Genomic DNA, 20,453 nt, shown 5'->3' on the forward strand with positions numbered 1-20,453 from the left:
CAGGAGGTCTTGTGAGTTTTTACAATGGCTGCTGTAAACATGAGCTCAATCTTGCTTGATTGCGTCAATTACAAAGAAATGAACTCTCCCATTATATGGTTATTGATAGTGGTATTTAGTTTTTTTTTTTTTATGTATGCATAGCACGTTATTAGATTCAGTACAGTGGTACCTTGACATACGATCACTTCGAAACTCGATCTTTTCGACATCGGACGTAAAATTCAACTCGCCGTTTGTTTCTACATCTGACAAAATGCTCGAAATACGACATGGCAGAGCCGCAGACGGACGGATTTTCTGAGAAATCAACACAGGTTCCAAGAAGGTTAGTGCAGGTGGTGAAAAAAAAGTGACACTTACCATTGAAATGAAGATGGAAATGATGGAAAAATATGAGCGTGGGCTGCGCATCCGTGAACTGGCTCAACAATACGGCCGTAGAATATCGACGGTCCTCCTACGACCTCCGTTCGCCAGTCTTTATGTTAAGGTGACATTTATTATTGTAACACCGCCATAAAATTGCCAACTTCGTCAGGTTTTTAATCATCTATTTCAGAACTTGTACAACACAACATGCCTACTGTCCGCCTCAGCTGAACAAAGTGAAAGTAAAAAGTCCTCTCTCACTGTCAAGTCAGCCACGTGGTGCGTTCAGGTACTGCCACATTAGAACCCAATTTGTTACATTATTACAGGTATTATTGCTATTATTGTTCCGATTTTTATTCATAATTTGTTTTGCTCTGTGTAATTGCTATTTGCAGGTGTACCGGCAGCATTTATTAAGGATTTAGTGTAGGTTTTCAAGGTGTGGAAAGAATTAATGGATTTGTAATGTATTCTTATGGGGTAATCCTTCTCGACATACGATCATTTTGGCTTGTACCATCATTTCGGTTAACAAACAAGGTCCTGGAATGAATTAACATTGTATGTAGAGGTACAACTGTATTTTGTCTTGAGGAGTTTTCATTTTTACTCACGTTCTCTGTTAATATGACCACACGAGGGGGCTATTAAACCAACTTCATCCATGTTATGCCTGGAAGGCCGTCTTGTGAGTTGGATTTTCCAGCTCATTGAAATTTCCCATCTGCTTCTCAGTGCGCAACCCCCACTTGTGTGCACGAGCGCTCAGTATCCGGGTCACACTATTCACTAAACGAAACGGAGACGTGGGAGGTGAGCTGGAAGACGATGCCCTCATATAAACAGATGGTCAAAGCTGGTTCCTTTGGGTTACACGACATTTTTCCGTATTTGCTGAATCGACGTGAAAAATTGTGTTAACAAATTGCTACGTCAAATTCATTATTCTTTGCATTATTTAGACTTCAAAATTAGGAAGAAGTTCAAACAGGAACTCTTGAGATTTAATGTAAAAGAGAAATTTTACACAACTTTTTTGACTTTAACACGGATGACATGTTGTCTTGTTAGCCAAACATGCTAACTTCCTATTGAACTCACCGGTAGTCAAGTTTTGCCAATACTAATTGTGTGTGCTCAATTTATTTACAATAAGCCCTCGTTTTTCGCGGTTAATGCTTTTTCGCGTCCCTTGAAAGCTCTATACACGCGTACTTTTGTTTCTGAATACGGGACGGTGTTCTTCCAAAATCTACATCGGCGAAACGTGCTACATTTGACACCCAAAGTACTACCGTGCACTCTAAACTTGTTTTGTTTAAATGCATACAGGAGTAATGTACTAAAAAAAATAAATGCCTGCAGAAAACACTTAAATGTAGTTATATCAAATAAGGACGGTTTAAATACGCTACGTGACTAATGTGGTCAACTGCTTCAAAGCTAACACAAAAAACAATGGTTAAAAGTATGAGAGGGTAATTCATGCAAAAAGTATCTTTGAGGCAGTGAAAAGGTTCTAAATAACTAAATAAAAACAAAATTAGTGAGTACTCGCCACTTCTGACCCATGTGCGCATGCGTGTGGATGCATGCGCAAGCGCGCTGAGCATTGTGTAGGATGTTTCACCGCGTAGTAAGGAATGGCCGAACACCGGTTATGTTTTTCAAGGGATAGTTGGCAACCCTAGCGCCAGCTTACAGCGACGTTGATTAGGCTGACCGAACGTCCTCTTTTGCCCGGACATGTCCACTTTTCACATCCTGTCCGGGGCGTCCGGCGGGGTTTTACAAATTCATGAAAATGTCCGGTTTTCATTTTTCACGCAACCAATTAGCGTGTGTTGAAATTGACTGACGCTTTGCACAGCACGGCACTGTGCTTCCTGGGACACGTTCCCAGAGAACCTGCCCAGTTGTTAAGACTTGTAGTACAATCAATACGTATATAATCAGATGCTCATGTACCCAAAAGAGTAATTAAGACCTTTATTCTACTTTGGATACAAATTTGCGCATGCGTGCGCAGTCACAGACTGACTTGTTATTCCCACTCAATTATTATTCTGATTCAATGTTCTAGATTACACTGAAACAATAACCCCCAAAAAATTCAACTAGCATGTTTCCAAACGCAGCACTTCAAAACTACATGTCCCATAATGCCTAGCGCGGCTTACCTCACTGACAGCTAGCATCGGTAGCCGAGGCAAAAATCAAACATTGCTATAAAAGTCTACAATCATCGGCAGCATAACGATGCTACACGAAACGGGATTTTACAGATCACACCGCTACAAAGCTCCGACAGAAGTAAACAATTGCCGAAAGGTAAGTCTAGCAAGTGAACATAGTCTCTAGGCTCGTGTCGTGACGAAGATTTGTTTGTGAATGAGAATTGACAGTTGACGCCATGATCGAGCCAATCTGTGACTGCGCACGCATGTGCAAATTTGTATCCAAAGTAGAATAAAGGTTTTTTTGGGGTTTTTTTTCTTAACTTAATTACACTTTTAGGTACATGAGCATTTGATTATACACGTATTGAACACAAGTCTTAACAACTGAGCAGGCTCTTTGGGAACACGTCACAGGCCCGACAGTACCGTAGTATTCTGTGCAGAGTATCAGTCAAAAAACCTGACATTTTCATGAATTTATAAAACCCTGCTGGACATCCAGAACAGGATTAAAAAGCGGACATCTCCGGGCAAAAGAGGACATTTGGTCACCCTAACTTTTCAACCAATGTTGTCTTCTGTCGGAACGTTATACCGGTGTGATCTGTAAAATCCCGTTTGGTGTAGCATCGTTGTGCTGCCGATGTTTGTAAACTTTTTCGCAGTGTTTTATTTTGCCTCGGCTACCGGTGCTCGCTAATAGAGTAACTGTCAGTGAGCTAAGCCGTGCTAGGCATTATGGGAAATGTAGTTTTAAACTGCTGCGTTTGGAAATATGCTGGTTGAACCGTTTGTCAGTTTATTTCTGTTATTGTTTGCATGCAATCTAGAACATCGAATGGGAATAACAATTGCGTGAGAATAACAGTTTGTCAACGACAAATGTGATCGTGATTTATGGAAATTTTTAGTTGGCACGTAGCATAATGTGTGTGTGTATATTGACTGGACTACACTTCCATGGGTCTGCATTATACTATTATTATTTATATCATTATTTAATTCCATTTATTTTTATTTTTTTATTATTATTTTTTGGGGGCGTTTTTATTGTTCGATTATTTTTTAGGAATAATCAAGCCTGAATGAAACTGCATTTTTCTATCCAGACAGAGATGGCACACTTTAAATATATTAAATGGATATAGGCATCTTTGAGTGCATTTTGAGTAAAATTCAAGTATCTCAAGGCGGTCTTTTTTGGGAATCAAAATATGGTCACCCTAGCGTATGTCTAGTTTTGCAGTCACTCGAAAGTTGGGTCGCTCATATCTAGACACCACTCTTTATCATTTTCGCATTTTGCAATGACTCATGAGGTCATGTGACGTGTTTCCTTAACTCCAGGGTCCTATTTGAAGGCTTTGCAAACTGAAACATTCCCCCCTGTTGGCCTCACCATTTTCCTAAGTCTAACGCAGCTGTTTTGTCACAATTCCTTGAGCTCTTTTCTCACCACGTGTGGGAAAATGTTACTTTCATAGTCGGTTGTTTTTCTATCACATCTTTTCCGAGAAAACATGATAACTCAACTATTATGGTTATAATGCAACGATTTAGATTATAATGCCTTGGGCAGTTTTTAAGACAATTTGAGCAGTTTTAGCCATGAGGGTTTTTTTTCTCTTTGCTTGAATTCTACTAATATGACCCTTTTGAAATAGATGAATGTTTCCCACCGTCATAACAAATACCTTTGTGTATCTCAAAAAAACATGGGCTAAACAATTAAAAATACCAGCTTTAACATTTCTCACTGCCATAATCCTCTGCGGTTGATAGCTGTAGCTGTCAAATAGTGATGTTAACTGGGAATGAATTGGAACACAAGTTATTTAACTGGTAGCATCAAATACTCAGACACATACAGTAGGCTATACTGTACAGTGATTTAGCATAGCGAGTGTGGTTAATGGTTTGGATGTAAAACATGGAGGTCAGATTTGAGAAGAGCTCATTTATTAAAGCAGTCAAGCGGAACAGCTGGCAGACCTCAAAGGATGTGAGCTGTTGTGGTGTGATTATGGAGAGTGGTCCAATCACAGCATGTTTCAAACACGTCGCTGGCATCACACCTCCCACGCGTTGTGCGTGTGTGTTGGATGGCCCACAGGAAGGACAGGAACGCTGCCATCTCTTTCCTGCCATTAACCTGATATTAAACTTTAGAGTAGACAGTATAAACATGGATACAGTGGGGCAAATTAGTATTTAGTCAACCACTAATTGTGCTAGTTCTCCCGCTTGAAAATATTAGAGAGGCCTGTAATTGTCATGGGTAAACTTCAACCATGAGAGACAGAATGTGGAAAAAAACAGAGAATCACATTGTTTGATTTTTTAAAAAATTATTTGCAAATCATGGTGGAAAATAAGTATTTGGTCAATACCAAAAGTTCATCTCAATACTTTGTTATGTACCCTTTGTTGGCAATAACGGAGGCCAAACATTTTCTGTAACTCTTCACAAGCTTTTCACACACTGTTGCTGGTATTTTGGCCCATTCCTCCATGCTCCTTTAGAGCAGTGATGTTTTGGGGCTGTGGTTGGGCAACACAGACTTTCAACTCCCTCCATAGATTTTCTATAGGGTTGAGATCTGGAGACTGGCTAGGCCAATCCAGGACCTTGAAATGCTTCTTACGAAGCCACTCCTTTGTTGCCCTGGCTGTGTGTTTGGGATCATTGTCATGCTGAAACACCCAGCCACGTCTCATCTTCAATGCCCTTGCTGATGGAAGGAGATTTTCACTCAAAATCACTTGATACATGGCCCCATTCATTCTTTCCTTTACACAGATTAGTCGTCCTAGTCCCTTTGCAGAAAAATGGCCCCAAAGCATGTTTCCACCCCCATGCTTCACAGTGGGTATGGTGATCTTCGGATGCAATTCAGTATTCTTTCTCCTCCTTTTCTCCTCCTCCTATTCTTTCTGCTACTATTGGATCTCAGCGCCGCATTCGACACGGTTGATCACAACATACTACTCAGCAGATTGGAACAGTGGGTAGGGCTTACTGACACTATTCCTCTGTGGTTCACATCCTATTAACATGATGGGGATTTCTTTGTGTCAATCGGAAACAATCAGTCAGAACAAACCAAATTCACGTGGGGAGTCCCTCAAGGGTCAATTCTTGGACCACTCTTATTTAACATCTATATGCTTCCCTTAGCTCAGATTATGGACGAGTATGACATCTCCTATCACACCTATGCAGATGGCACACAACTGTACATTTCTGTGTCCCCACATGATTATAGTCCCTTAGTCTCCCTGGATAAATGCATTCATCAAATCAATGAATGGATGTGCCAGAATTTTCTCCAGTTAAATGTGGAGAAGATAGAAGTGATCATTTTTGGGCCAAAAAAGGAAAGGTCAAAGATAAGCAGGCACCTTAGCACAATGTCACTTACAGCTACAAATCAAGTCAGAAACCTTGGCGTAATTATTGACTCAGACCTAAAATTTGATAGCCATCAAGTCCGTCACGAAATCTGCTTATTACCACCTAAAAATATAGCCAGAATTAAGGGGCTTCTGATCCAACAAGACATTGAAAAACTAACGCGCGCATTCATTTTCAGCAGATTGGACTATTGCAACGGTATATTTACGGGTCTTGATAAAAAATCAGTCAGGAAGCTGCAGCTAGTACAGAATGCTGCAGCCAGAGTCCTCACAAATACAAGGAAGCTGGACCACATTACACCTGTTTTGAAATCGCTACACTGGCTTCCAGTGAGTCAAAGGATAGACTATAAAATACTACTGCTCGTCTACAAAACACTTAATGGCCTTGGACCGAAATACATGCTTGACCTGTTAGATTCCTATGAGACATCTAGACCCCTAATGTCGTCTGGAACCGGTCTCCTACGTGTTCCAAGAACAAGAACCAAGCAGCGTGAGGCAGCATTTAGTTATTATGCTCCTCACCTCCGGAACAAGGTACCTGAACGTCTGAAGTATGCTCAAACTGTTAGCTCCTTTAAATCAGGGCTAAAAACGCTTTTGTTTAGCACTGCATATCCATAACTGTCTATATATTTCAATCTACTTGCTTTCTATTCCTCTTGTGCTTATCTCCATTGCTGAGTTCAATTATTATTAGTAGTAGTAGTTTTTGTTATATTTTTACTTATTTATTTTTATTCTATTTGTGATTAAATGTGATTTTTATGTTTAATTTTATTTCCTATTTTAATTGTCTTGGTTTTTACGTTGTATTCACTTAAATGTGATTTTTATGATCTTCATGTGATGTAAAGCACTTTGAATTGTGTTAAATTGTGCTGTATAAATAAATTTGCCTTGCCTTGCCTTGCCTTGCCTCCAAACAAGAGAACCTGTGTTTCTACCAAAAAATTCTATTTTGGTTTCATCTGACCATAACACATTCTCCCAGTCCTCTTCTGGATCATCCAAATGCTCTCTAGCGAACTGCAGACAGGCCTGGAAGTGTACTGGCTTCAGCAGGGGGACATGTCTGGCAGTGGAAGATTTGAGTCCCTGGCGCTGCATTGTGTTACTGATAGTAGCCTTTGTTACTGTGGTCCCAGCTCTCTGTAGGTCATTTACTAGGTCCCCCTCGTGGGGTTCTAGGATTTTTGCTCACCGTTCTTGTTATCATTTTGACGCCACGGTCGTGAGATCTTGCATGGAGCCCCAGATCGAGGGAGATTATCAGTGGTCTTGTATGTCTTCCATTTTCTAATAATTGCTCCCACAGTTGATTTCTTTACACCAAGCGTTTTACCTATTGCAGATTCAGTCTTCCCAGCCTGGTGCAGGGCTACAATTTTGTCTCTGCTGTCCTTCGACAGCTCTTTGGTCTTGGCCGTAGTGGAGTTTGGAGTGTGACTGACTGAGGTTGTGGACAGGTGTCTTTTATACCGATAATGAGTTAAAACAGGCGCCATTAATACAGGTAACGAGTGGAGCCTCGTTAGACATCGTTAGAAGAAGTTAGACCTCTTTGACAGCCAGAAATCTTGCTTGTTTGTAGGTGACCAAATACTTATTTTCCACTCTAATTTGAAAATAAATTCTTTAAAAAAATCAAACAATGTGATTTTCAGTTTTTTTTTCCACATTCTGTCTCTCATGGTTGAGGTTTACCCATGTTGACAATTACAGGCCTCTCTAATATTTTCAAGTAGGAGAACTTGCACAATTGGTGCTTGACTAAATACTTATTTGCCCCACTGTATATGCATTTCCTTTAAAAGGAGCATGCAAAGTGGCTGAGAATGTATTTAAAGACCCCTGATATGTGAGTTATATGACCTCAGAAGGATTTTGATAGACAGTGTGAGATTGTCATCTTGGAAGTCACATGCCTGTGGATTGACAGCCCCTGAACACAGGGATGATGTTTTCATCATGCGTGCTGACACGAAAACAATGAGATTGTCTCCACGTTGCCTCAGAAACAACATAAGGTTGAAGCACAACAGATACAAAGGCCAGGATATAAGGGTTTTTGTTGATATGTAGGAAGAGGATGCATTTTACGGATGCTGGGCAGTCAGGTCGGATGGAGCGAATGGCAGGACTGCATCCAGCTTGTAATCATAATGGTACTAATCGTCCACCATTCGCTGATCACACAGCTGCCAACGAGGCTAAAGAGAGACTGTTATTTAAGGCTGAAAGGTTGCCATGGGGACCACCTGTGACCCCCTTTGGTGCAAATCACAGGGCTGGAAGACTTGTTTAATGAGCTTGTGTTGCTGATGATGTGGATACCAAAGATGAAAACATACAGGATTGGTTAACTTTCTATGCTGTTGTTACTTTGTAATTATTTTAGTTGTAATGAAATTTTGTTGGACAGCACTGCAGCCTATTTCTGTTCATCATGTTATTATTGCTGTTTTCTGATGTTGTTTAGTGACTAAACAAAACTAAATAATGGCTAAACAATATAATATATGAGGGAGCCATAATGTACTCACCACTTTGTTTTTCTTTTTTAAATAGAAACCATTTTGGGTAATTAACTGCAAAGGGCTACTAGTTTAATAGGCTAGTACAGTATTGGAGCTGTTTCAGGTTCAACTACAGGTTGTCCCCGGTATACGAACGACTTCCGTTCCAACACTGGCGACGTAACCCGAATTTCCGCGCAAGTCGGTATTAATCCTTTAAGTACCTCTAAATCTCGAAATAACTATCAAAAAAGTCTCAAAGTATTGTATTTTGTTTAATGATGGAGGATACACTGCCCTCTGGTGGCAGCATTGGGTCTGGCTGGACTGTCGCCTTGTATGACTGAGAAGCAGACTCAGACGTCTGACATGGATAAACATCAGCTGCGCTCTGGTTTGGCCCACAAAAGGCTGTAAGTTGTTTCAGCTAATACAGTTTATGTTTGTGTATGCATTTGTAATTGAGCTTACAGCTACAGGTTGTGGAGTTACGTGTGAGCGATTTGCTTTGAGAATTTTTAATATGTTAGCAGTTGTAGTCAAGCTGATTTATGTTAGGCAAATTACGCTAATATAATTACTAGATTTACATATTGATCAGACTAGATGGACGTTTTAATTGTTTTATGTCAAGTGTTTTATTGCTAAAATGCTTGTTGTTTTGAACATAAGTGTTCATATGTGTGTTACAGGTTTACAAATTGTTAAAAGTGAAGGAAGCTAAAAGCTTCAAAAAGCACAATTGCCTTGTCTGCTGGCTGTATGGCTGAACATCTTCACGTGAGGACAACACGTCATATTAATAAAGTAAAGTAAAAAATAAATAAGATACTGTGAGGTACAATAAGCTACTGTTTATGCGACAAAAAAAAAAACAAGCGGAGACAAAATGGTCCCCCAAAAAAGTCCAAACTCGTATGTTGAGTACGTTGTAGCCCGGGGAGTGTAAATATCAATTAAGCCTATTCATAATATAGCAGCAAATAACCATTATTCTCAAAATGGTTAAGGTTTGATACCTGGAATATATCCAAAATTCTTAGACAGGGGCAATTAGAAAAGTGCTAAAAAATAAGCAATGGCATTTAAAAAACAGTTTGAAACATGTCAATGTTTAGAGACATTTCTACAAGTTCCATAGCAGCAGTGTTTGATCGGCATGTTCATGTTTAAATAATTGCCGGAGGAAAAAAAAGTAGAAATAACATGGATTGTATGTGAGGGCGTATCTATAATGTCCCACTTCCGCGTTACGATGGTCACAGTCTACAAATAGCATTCGTGCGGTATGCTATTGAAAACTGGCGACTGTCATGGTTGGGTATGAAAGAAATATCCCCCTAAAGGCAAAGTGATCACAAGCAATCCCTTTGTGAATAACTTTGTGAGCAAAAAAGTCCATTGGTTGAAAAATGGTATTCTTTAACTTAATGTGCACTTCCAGGGGCCAGCTGAAAATTATTAATATAGTTTTCAAGAAAAACCACACATTTCACTTGTTGGATCAAAGTTAATTCAGAAAAACTCGCTGGAACTTTCTGTCCGAGATGCCATGGCAGCTCATGGGTGAAGCCACGAGTAGCCATCAGGCGGAGGAGTCGTGACGCATTGTCATTGAGAGGCGACTGTCATAAGCAGGAAAGTCCACAGACGGCACCTGCTCGCCAAGTTCTGAGCTACCATGGTGGAATGCAAAGTGTATGAATGTCTCAATAACGAATGAAAAAACAAGGTTAAGCACTACTTTCGAGTAGTTTTGAGAGACTACTAAAGCTGTTAGTCCAGAGCATTCTTTTGATCGCGGAAAATATGACAATTATAGCGAAGCAGCGTATATGGTGGATGCGAAGGAAGCCCAGTCAATGACTTGACATCACATACTTTCATAATATGATGGCATGTATGAAAATTACCTCGGGGCATAATTTTGGCCAATACAAGAGTAGACACATTTATTATAACATTTTTCAAAGTGTACAATATTGCTCTTGGAACCTTACATATTTTTTCAGCTGACCACAGGAGGTGTGCTTTCAAAGGAAGAAATTTAGTGATTTTGTCATCTACAGTCCTTCACTTGAAAAAATTCTGAGAATCTGGAAAATTATCTGCATGTAAGCACATATGGTCCGTTATACAACCACTCAGATTTGATGACTCAGTGCTTCTCAATTATTTTCTGCTATGCCCCCCCCAGAAGACGTAAATTTTCCGCGCCCCCCCCAACTCTCTGCCCCCACTGTAAATATATTGTCGTATCATTTGTAAATAAAATTCTTATTATTATAAGTACACCTCTGCATAACATTGTTCTTTTTAATATTAAAGAAAAAAGTAATATAGATCAACTTACAATAAAGTGTAAAAATATATATATATACACATCCATACAGTAAAAATACTCGATACATTTTTTTGACCGTTTTATACTGAAAAATAAAATTTGATAAATCAATAAATAATAATAAATTAAAATTGATTAGCAACATTAACTCACAAGACAATATGCCAAACAATTCGACCAAAAAAACAAAAATGAATAAAAACGACAGTGTCATTGGACAGAGGGACAATTTTTACTTTTGCTGCAGGCAGTATCAGCTCCTTTGCTATGGTGTGGGGTTATTTTGCACTAAGCAACTTGGTATGCCACCTTATATGATTCTGACAATGCTCGCTAAAGCTCGACAAAGCGGGAGGATTGTTGGCAATATTCGGCACGTTTTCGCTGGAAAAAAAAATTCCTGCTGTCCGCTGCGAACATTTTTAGACAAAGTAATCAGACTGGTCTTTCCTCATCTCCCACTGTACTAAACGTCAAAGCCAAAAGCCAAATGTGACATACGCTTCATCATATTTCCTTGTCTTAGCTTTTCATATCTCCAGTGCTCTTTGCTGTGTACTCTTGTTTGGTTCAAAAATATTGTGCACACGCTGAAAATGAGAGCGGCACTGCCACCCACCGAATAGATGTGCAATCACACTTTGTTCGAGCACAGCAAAAAAGTTTGTTCCCCAAACGATGTTTCTTTGTGTCAATCGGAAACTATCAGTCAGAACGAACCAAATTCACGTGTGGAGTCCCTCAAGGGTCAATTCTTGGACCACTCTTATTTAACATCTATATGCTTCCGTTAGCTCAGATAATGGAACAGTATGACATCTCCTATCACGCCTATGCAGATGACACACAACTGTACATTTCTGTGTCCCCACATGATTATAGTCCCTTAGTCTCCCTGAGTAAATGCATTCATCAAATCAATGAATGGATGTGCCAGAATTTTCTCCAGTTAAATGTGGAGAAGACAGAGGTGATCATTTTTGGGCCGAAAAAGGAAAGGTCAAAGATAAGCAGGCACCTTAGCACAATGCCTTGTGCTGAATTGTGCTATATAAATAAATTTGCCTTGCCTTGCCTTGCCCAAGGTCACATGTGCCATCCCCAGCATCGCTCTGCGCTCTGGGGGGGCTTTTGGCCCACTATTTGAGAAGTACTGTGTCCGCCCCACTATTTGAGAAGTACTGTGTTGACTGACGCATTGAAGGAAATTGTGCTGTTAAAATGGGGGAGAAAACAGCTACTTTGGATAGTGAAATTCATTTGAACCTTGAACTTCATAACTGTGAGACACTTATGTCACTGATTATTGATAGCGATTCTTTTTTTTTTTTTTAATGCAAGTGATACACTCGTGTCAAAAGTCTTCATCCATTGAGCTGCATGACCACTGACTATATATGCTGTGGAACATATATTTAATTGTTTGCCCCACATTGTTGCGTAAAATTTACTTGTTGTAGCAGGTTGTTGAGGCCATTTTATAGGACATAGTATTACTCAAAAAGATGAGTCACAGTTTTGCAGGCTGATTTCACAAAATAACAGTGGATGCGTGTGTGTGTGTGTCACAGGTAGGTGCTCAGAGCGCATCAAGAGAGCTGCCACGTTACACTTCTCTCAACACTGTGATAGGGAACGTCATTCTGCACAGTGTGAATAATCTCTCTCCGCTCCTGTGCACCCACTCTATTTTTTTCTCCTTGTGAATCACGCTCTGTCTTCACATCATTCTCTCTTCTCTCATCTTTGGGCCAAATGTATCAGCATACTACGGTTCCTTTCATCTCCCATGCAAGCTTCTTATATATTGCTGCTCTAAGGCGACTGGCTATGAGACATAAAAGGGGATTTCTCTCTTTTCTTTCAGAGATAAGCGACTGAGATGTGTCCTATCCGTCTGCTAGCATATGCCAGACCTTCACGCCAACTGCAACCTGCTTTACACTCTACAGTGTATGGGTAATGAATGACTCACGATTCTATGTACTCTGTAGTTAAAGAGGTACTAAAGTGAGTTTCTTATCTTTTGAAATTTTCGAGGTAAAATTTGGAGTATTCCATAGATGAAGTGTGTTATCTGTCTATTTTTATATTTGCTTCCAATCGCGTTTACAAGTGAAACCATTTTGCAATCGGTTTTGAAATTGGTTATGGTTAAATCACACTGTGCCATATTGTGCAAGGACAGTACCTGCATTCATCTCAAGCAGGGTACCCGCGGGTTATTATAAATATTAAAAAGGATTGAATTTAGTTTTCCATTATTAAAGGTAGTAAAAGTATTAAATTAGCTGTCATAAGTCTGGAATTTTTTCACCGTGGTTTTAATTTTCAAGAACATCTCAGTGCAACCTAAATTCTATCCGTGACAAAGTTTTTTTTTTTTTTTAATCCATAACGAAGATGATGCGTAGAATTTTTACGATGCACTACACCTCGTGCGTGCGCGCCGTTAGCATCATTAGCATCAACATCACAACAGCAGGCAATCGCACAGTACTGTGTGCTAACGCAAGGAACTGCTCAGATGCCTTAGTTGTTATGATCGACAAAAGCCTCAACAAGACAACCAAGTCCAAACAGTTGGACCAGCATGTGAGGTATTGGATCGGCGACCAAGTCGCATCCAGATACTTTGGGTCGCAGTTTATGGGTCATGCGAAGGCAGTGGACCTGCTTAACATTTCAAAGTAAGTTGCCAATTTCTCCAATTAAAATGTGTTACATGCAATAATGTATTTCTGCACGGTTTGCCTTTCGAATGAATGTGAATTTCGCAGTTTTAACTCAAGAGTTAGCCATGTTGAATGGGGTATTGGCAGGTGCACTAGCCTTAGCATGGATAAACCGGAGTCGTAGATTCACCATCACTCTCAGATACACGACAACACGGTTGACACTGTCTATTATTGGAACGAGTGCGGGTTAACGTTGATCTGAATAACATGGCATGGTTATAGGCAAATTATAATGTAGGTGATAGTAAAACACCTCCTGGTATATTTAAATGTTTTTCTTGATTAAATAAGTATGGATTTTCTCTATCTGATTAAAAGAAATGTGTTCAATAGCTAACAAAGGATTAACATGTGTTTTGTATACTTTTGGTGATACACATACATATACTTCATGTGATAAGAAAAAAAACAATTACCAAGGGAAATGGTCATGTGTAGTTTTTTTATTTTGTGGTAATTAATGGTAAACTACTGCCATTTAGTGGCTGTTTTTTAAACTTTCACTACCAATTGCAAGCACTTTACAGTTAAGGTGGCCAACTTGACAATCACCTACCTACCACCTTGACTAGGTCCTCTTAAAAGGGAAACCTGTTGTATTGCAAATGTAATTTCTAAAGTTGCTTTACAATAATAGTGTAAAATCCATTTTATCCTGGGAAAAAAATTCTGAAAGACCTTATATTTAAATGTGTTTTAATTGTATCTTCAATAAATGTGTATTCTTTGCTCAAACACACTTAATAATTGAGGTTAAATTTGATGTTCAGTGCTTTATTTTTTTAATATGATTCAATATTATCTAAATAATGGGTGCGAGAAAAGTATTAATTTTCAGTTGAAATGGCATTAAAAAAGGTCTAAAAAGTCTTGAATTTAGATCTATCAATCCTGGGGGGACCCTGTCAAGTTAGCCACTTCTTTGCTCTGAGTAACACCAAAGCATACAGAGTATGAATATTGCAGGATTTAAATTTGACGATTAACGACTGTAGTCCACTTCACTGTGATGCGTCATCACAGCCACCTCAGCTTTTCCGCTGACACACCTACGCTACCGACAGCCAATTAGACCAAAAAAATTGAAATTTGAATATTGAATATTCAAATTAGACCTCAGTCAACTGCATATTATTAATGAGTAATCACACGTCTTCAGAAGTGCCCTAAAAGGACCAACTAAAGCAGCTTGGAAAAATAACATTCTGGGAACTGTCAAGGCAAATTCTTGTGCAAAACTGGTAAAATGGTAGGGGTGTAAGGTTACACAAAAATCTCGGTTCGGTACGTATCTCGGTTTTGAGGTCACGGTTCGGTTCATTTTCGGTACAGTAAGAAAACAAAATGCAAAATATAAATGTGCTAGTTGTTTATTACACACCTTTGTGCTTTCAACAATAGGAACATTAGCCTATACAAAGCTAGAATTCTGCTCAAAAAGTATTGGGTATTTAAAGATGATCCAACGACAATTTGCTTTTCAGACCCCGCGTATTGGTCAGCTTTCTTTCTGAAAAAAAGAAAAAAGAAGTCCTGTGCTGAAGAGAAAAGCAATCCAAATGACAAAGATTTTAACATGTATTTTACAAATGAAATGCCTCAATGAATCTTTTTTTTCTTATGAACAGTTTTCAAAAGCTTTATTTGTGAAAGTTAAAGCGCCACACAGAAATTAATAAATTTAATTGTGTAAACAGGATTTGTGTATTATTATCATTTAATTACAGGTGTTTGAGCTCATTTCAATTTATTTTATTTAAATGGGCTATTATTTATTTTATTATGTGTTTATATTTTACAAATGTGATGTAGTATTCATTTATGTATATTTTATGTTGTATAAGTTTAGTTCCTATTTGAATATTAGTTCCTACTTGTTTTGTTGTGGTAGGAGGGTTTTGTATTGAACACGGGGCCGTGTTGGTTATTCTTATAGCAGAGAAGACAGCAGTAAATCAACAAAGACAAGCCAACTGTGCCCCGATCTACCACTCACGGGATCTGATGGACTCAAAAAGTGGGTTACGATTACATATTAGTTTGAAAATCGACCGGATCCACCGTAATTTAGTATTGAAGCAGGAGGGTTGCGTCTCTCGTCAAATAATAAACTCTGCCGTTCTTTTCGCGTGCGTCGTGTTGAGCCACTCCTGGGACGCGTCTAACACGCGGCCGCACTGCGACTGGTGTGCATTGGCTGATTGACTTTTAACACCCGCGTTTCACTGCGTTCTCGCGGCGGCCACATTGTCGCGCCGTTCATGTTTGGTGACAGGAAGCGGCAACCTCGAAAGTCCATCAGCATTGCAATGCAAATCAGATTTACGATACTTGATGTCGTATGAGTGAGCTGATAACAACAAAGCCGAAGACGTGCAGCAGCCAGTGAAGGGATTCCAGCATGAGGTCCCAAAATCGTTGTCAGTGGTCTGTGATCCGTTAACAGAGTAAACTTCCTTCCATACAAATATTGGTGGAACTTCCTCACATCAAAAATAATGCTCAATGCTTCTAGTTCCAATTGAGCATAGTTTGACTCGGCTTTGTTAAGTGTTCTTGATGCGAAAGCAATTGGTCTTTCATCTCCGTTTGGGAACACATGGGAGATGACAGCACCCACCCCATCACATGCCAGCTGTATTGGATATGAAGGGTTGAAATGAGTGAGAACCTCTGATGAAATCAGGGCGGTTTTCGCATTACGAAAAGCTTTGTTACATTCAGTCGTCCATTTCCATTTTACATCTTTGCACAACAGCTCATGCAATGGTTTAAGAAGTGATGCCAAATTGGGAATAAACCGTCCATAATAGTTTAATAGACCTAAAAAAGATCTAAGCTGACTCACATTTTCTGGGGCGGGTGCATCCACAATTGCCTTTGTCTTTGATGGAGCCTTGTGTAGTCCTTCGTGGTCTATCACATGGCCGAGATACTCCACCGATGGTCTCAAAAATTCACATTTTTCCTTGCGCACTCGAAGACCATACTGCCTTAGCCTTTTTAAGACAGCATCCAGGTTGCGAAGATGCTCCTCGTCGTTGGCACCGGTGCAGAGAATGTCATCCAAGTAACATTGTACTCCTGGCAATCCACTCAAAATTTGATCCATAGCCCGTTAAAACAGAGCAGGAGCAGATGTGATGCCAAAAGGTAATCTGCAATATCTGAAAAGTCCCTTGTGCGTGTTAATTGTCAGCCACTCCCGTGATTCTTCATCCACATGCATCTGCAGATAAGCTTGGTTGAGGTCAATTTTGCTGAATTTTTGACCACCGCTCAGACCTGCAAACAAATCATCGATCAATGGAAGTGGGTACTGCTCCACACAAAGCACCGGATTCAAAGTCACTTTAAAATCGCCACATGTGCGAATTCCGCCATTCTTTTTCGGAACCGGCACAATTGGTGTCGCCCATTCGCTGGTGGTGACTGGTTCCAAAACACCACTTTTGACCAACGCATCCAGGTCAGCCTCGACTTTGTCACGAATAGCATACGGCACTGTCCTAGCCTTCATAAACACAGGTTTGCTTCCTGGTTTAATGTGCAATTTCACTGTAATGTCCTTCATGCTGCCCAATTCCTCACGGAAAACCTCTTCATTCTTGTCCAGAATGACTTGTAGTTGTGAAGAACCGTCTGACAGCTGCCGAACCTCTAGCCAATTTACATGAGGTGCATTAATCCACTGTCGTCCCATGATGGAAGCAAAATTCCCTTTTGTGACATACACTGGAAGTTTAGCAGTTTGATCCTTGCATTGCACAGTAATGTCAGTCATTCCTTTCATGTGCACTTTGTGTCCAGTGTACGCTTTGAACACAGTGTCTGACGGTCTTAATGGAAGGTGTCTCAAACACTGTTTATAGACTTGGTAAGACACAAGCGATGCCTGTGATCCAGTATCTATTTGCATTTTGACTGGGTGACCCTCTAACTTTGGTGTGACCCAGTAACACCCTGACTTCCCGTCCACGCTCATTACATGCACGGTGTGCACGTCACTTTCATCTTCGGAAGTAGAGGCACTCTCTACCGCTTTGACATATTTCTTTGTTTTCTTCTTGTCATTTATTTCCTTATCTTTGTCTGTGCTTGTTTTTTTCCGACAGGCACGCTCAACATGACCCTTCTTCCCACATTGATGACAGTTCATTTCTTTGCACCAGCAGGTGGAGGAAAGGTGCCCTGTTTTACCGCACCTAAAACAGGGACCAGCAACATTGCTTTGGGTACTTGCCACTTGGTGTATTCTGCTCGTAATGTTCAGTTGTTGAGCCTCCTTTGATGCCATTTCCATAGCAACACTTACATCAAAGGCTGTCTTTAATGTCAGTCCACTTTCTGAAAGTAACCTCTTTTGTGTTGCTTCATTTCTCAGTCCACATACCAATCGGTCTCTTAATGTGTCTTCTAAAACATCACCAAACTCACAATGTTCAGCCAGCTTCCGCAGCGCCGCTACGAACATAGAGAAAGATTCCCCCTCTTCCTGATTTCTCCTGTGAAATCGTAATCTCTCTGCTATCACAAGGGGCTTCGGTGAAAAATGTCCATTAAGAGTTTCCACGATTTCCCTGTACGTTTTACTACCAGGTTTATCGGGTTGAAGCAAGTTTCTCAGTAAATTGAAAGTCTTTGGCCCAATAACGCTCAAAAACGTGGGCACCACTTTCTCTTCCGCTATTTCGTTAGCTTCCACGAAATAGCCGAACCGCTCTGTGTACGAGCTCCACTGTTCCACAAGCTCATCAAAAAGACCAACAGAGCCGATAACTCCCGCCATAGCGCCTGGTTATACAGCACCTTCAAGCTCCTTTTGAAAACTCCGCTCGTCCTCCCCACGAAGTCACGACGTGGAAGCTGAGGTCGGCGCCGTCTGTCCCCAGGAGCACCGCGACCCGCAGTAAACTACAACAACAGCACGTCCAAGCTGACGCAGGTCCAGACGTCCTCGTCGCCACTTTTGTTATGTACTTCCTTAATCTAAGTACATGTAAGGCCGAGACTTGAATGGAACAACACTTCTTTATTCAGTGTGCTTCTCAGCATATATGTCAGAGACATAACTGTAATACCACGCCCACAGGAAGTGCACACTATGGCAACAGCAGTGTGACATAAATATGTCACAATAGCGTATTTAACTACAAGGATTACCTCTACATACGAAGTTAATTTGTTCCAGGACTTTGTAAGTCGAAATGGTCGTATGTCGAGCAGGATTTTCCCATGAAAGTACAGTACCATTAATTCGTTCCACAGCCCAAAAACCGACACTAAATCATTAATAAATACTGCTGTTACTATTGCACATAGCAATTAGAAAGAGCAAAACAAACAAATTATGAATAAAAATCAGAATAATAATAATATAATAATAGTAATTATATTACCTGTAATATTGTAACAAATCGGGGTCTAATGTGGTGGACTTGTTTTGCTGTACCTGAACGCACCGCGGGGCTGATGTGATGGTGAGCAAGAGAGCGTGGTTCTATTTTACTTTCTGTTTTGATGCTGGTGTCAGTGTGGTACAAGTTCATGGAATAAATCAGGGTTCACTAAATCCGGACCTCGGAGCCACTTTTCCTGTCTTGTTTTCCATGTCTCCCTCCTCCAACACACCCGAATCCAATAATCAGGATCATTATAAGGCTTCTGGAGAGGTTGCTGATGACATAATCATTTGATTCAGGTGTGTTAGGGGAGAGAGACGTAGAAAACACGACAGTATAGATGGCATCGAGGTCTAGATTTGGTGAACCCTGGAATAAATGAGTAGAAACCTGACGAAGCTGGCGATTTCTTTGGCGATGTTACCACAATAAGAATTGTCACCTTAACTTATAAAGACTGGCGAACGAAGGAGGAACGCCGGCTGAGATCGACATTCTACTGCCTTATTGTCGACCCAGTTCATGGATTCACACGCCATGCTTATATTTTGCTATCATTTACATCTTCATTTCAATGGTAAGCGTCACCTTTTCTTTTTTTTCTCTACCTGCACTAACCTTTTTGGATCCAGTGTTGATTTCGCTCTCAAGAAAATCAGACGTGCGTCCCGTCTTCCGGCAGGACAAAAAACTGCGGCACTGTCAAAAATTGTCGTATTTCGAGCATGTTGTCGGATGTAGAGACAAATGGCGGGTCAAATTTTACGTCGGATGTGGAAAAGATCTTGTGTCGAAGCAATCGTATGTCAAGGTACCACTGTATATGTTGAAGTTTGTTGTATGTTGAAAACATTTTTTTTTTTTTTAGATATGTCTGACTGCTGTTATTTTGGGGCCAGAGTCAGTGGCGCGGCAAGTTGGGTGCTGAGGGTGCTGCAGCAACCCCTGGTGTTGAGGAGAAAAAAAGTGTTTTGGTAGATTGTTTTTTGTTTTTGTTTTTTGGGTTAATGATAAGTAAATAAAACATTTAAGCAATAGTGTATTTAACTTTGGGGATGAAATATATGTTTTGTTGTTATTGTTAATAACACCACCTGACACCTGGCTTGCTATTGGATTGGCAAAGTTAACTGTTGACAGAGGAGGCGTTAACATGGCGCAAAAACGAATTAGTGATTTTTTTTGCTTTATAAAAACAGCAAATTTTTCTAAAATTCAATTCAAGGTCAAATATGACGATGATTATGATAGTTGTATGATAGTGCCCAGCGAGAAAAGTTAGCTGCAGATTCAGACTGTGGAGAACTTCAAATAGTTTGCATTGTAGATGTAGCCATATTATTGTTTGCTGTTGCTGCTGAGCTGCTGCTGTGCAGAGCTCTGTTGGATATTCGTGTGCAATTTATTAGTGTTGTGAAAAGTGGGTGTTAAACCAATGCTTATTGAACCTTTTAATTTTCAAATGTGTTTGTGTG

At 40.1% G+C, this 20,453-nt stretch overlaps 1 protein-coding gene across 1 annotated transcript; it reads right to left on the reverse strand.

The window, feature by feature from the left end:
- Positions 1-13,003: 13,003 nt before the first annotated feature.
- On the reverse strand, positions 13,004-18,615 carry LOC130912866 (uncharacterized protein K02A2.6-like). Its single transcript, XM_057830961.1, has one exon. It carries the CDS (start codon positions 18,363-18,365, stop codon positions 16,695-16,697), a length of 1,671 nt encoding a protein of 556 aa, XP_057686944.1. The 5' UTR covers positions 18,366-18,615; the 3' UTR covers positions 13,004-16,694.
- Positions 18,616-20,453: the final 1,838 nt, after the last annotated feature.

This window comes from Corythoichthys intestinalis, chromosome 3 (assembly GCF_030265065.1).
Source record: "Corythoichthys intestinalis isolate RoL2023-P3 chromosome 3, ASM3026506v1, whole genome shotgun sequence".
Lineage (NCBI taxonomy): Eukaryota > Metazoa > Chordata > Actinopteri > Syngnathiformes > Syngnathidae > Corythoichthys > Corythoichthys intestinalis.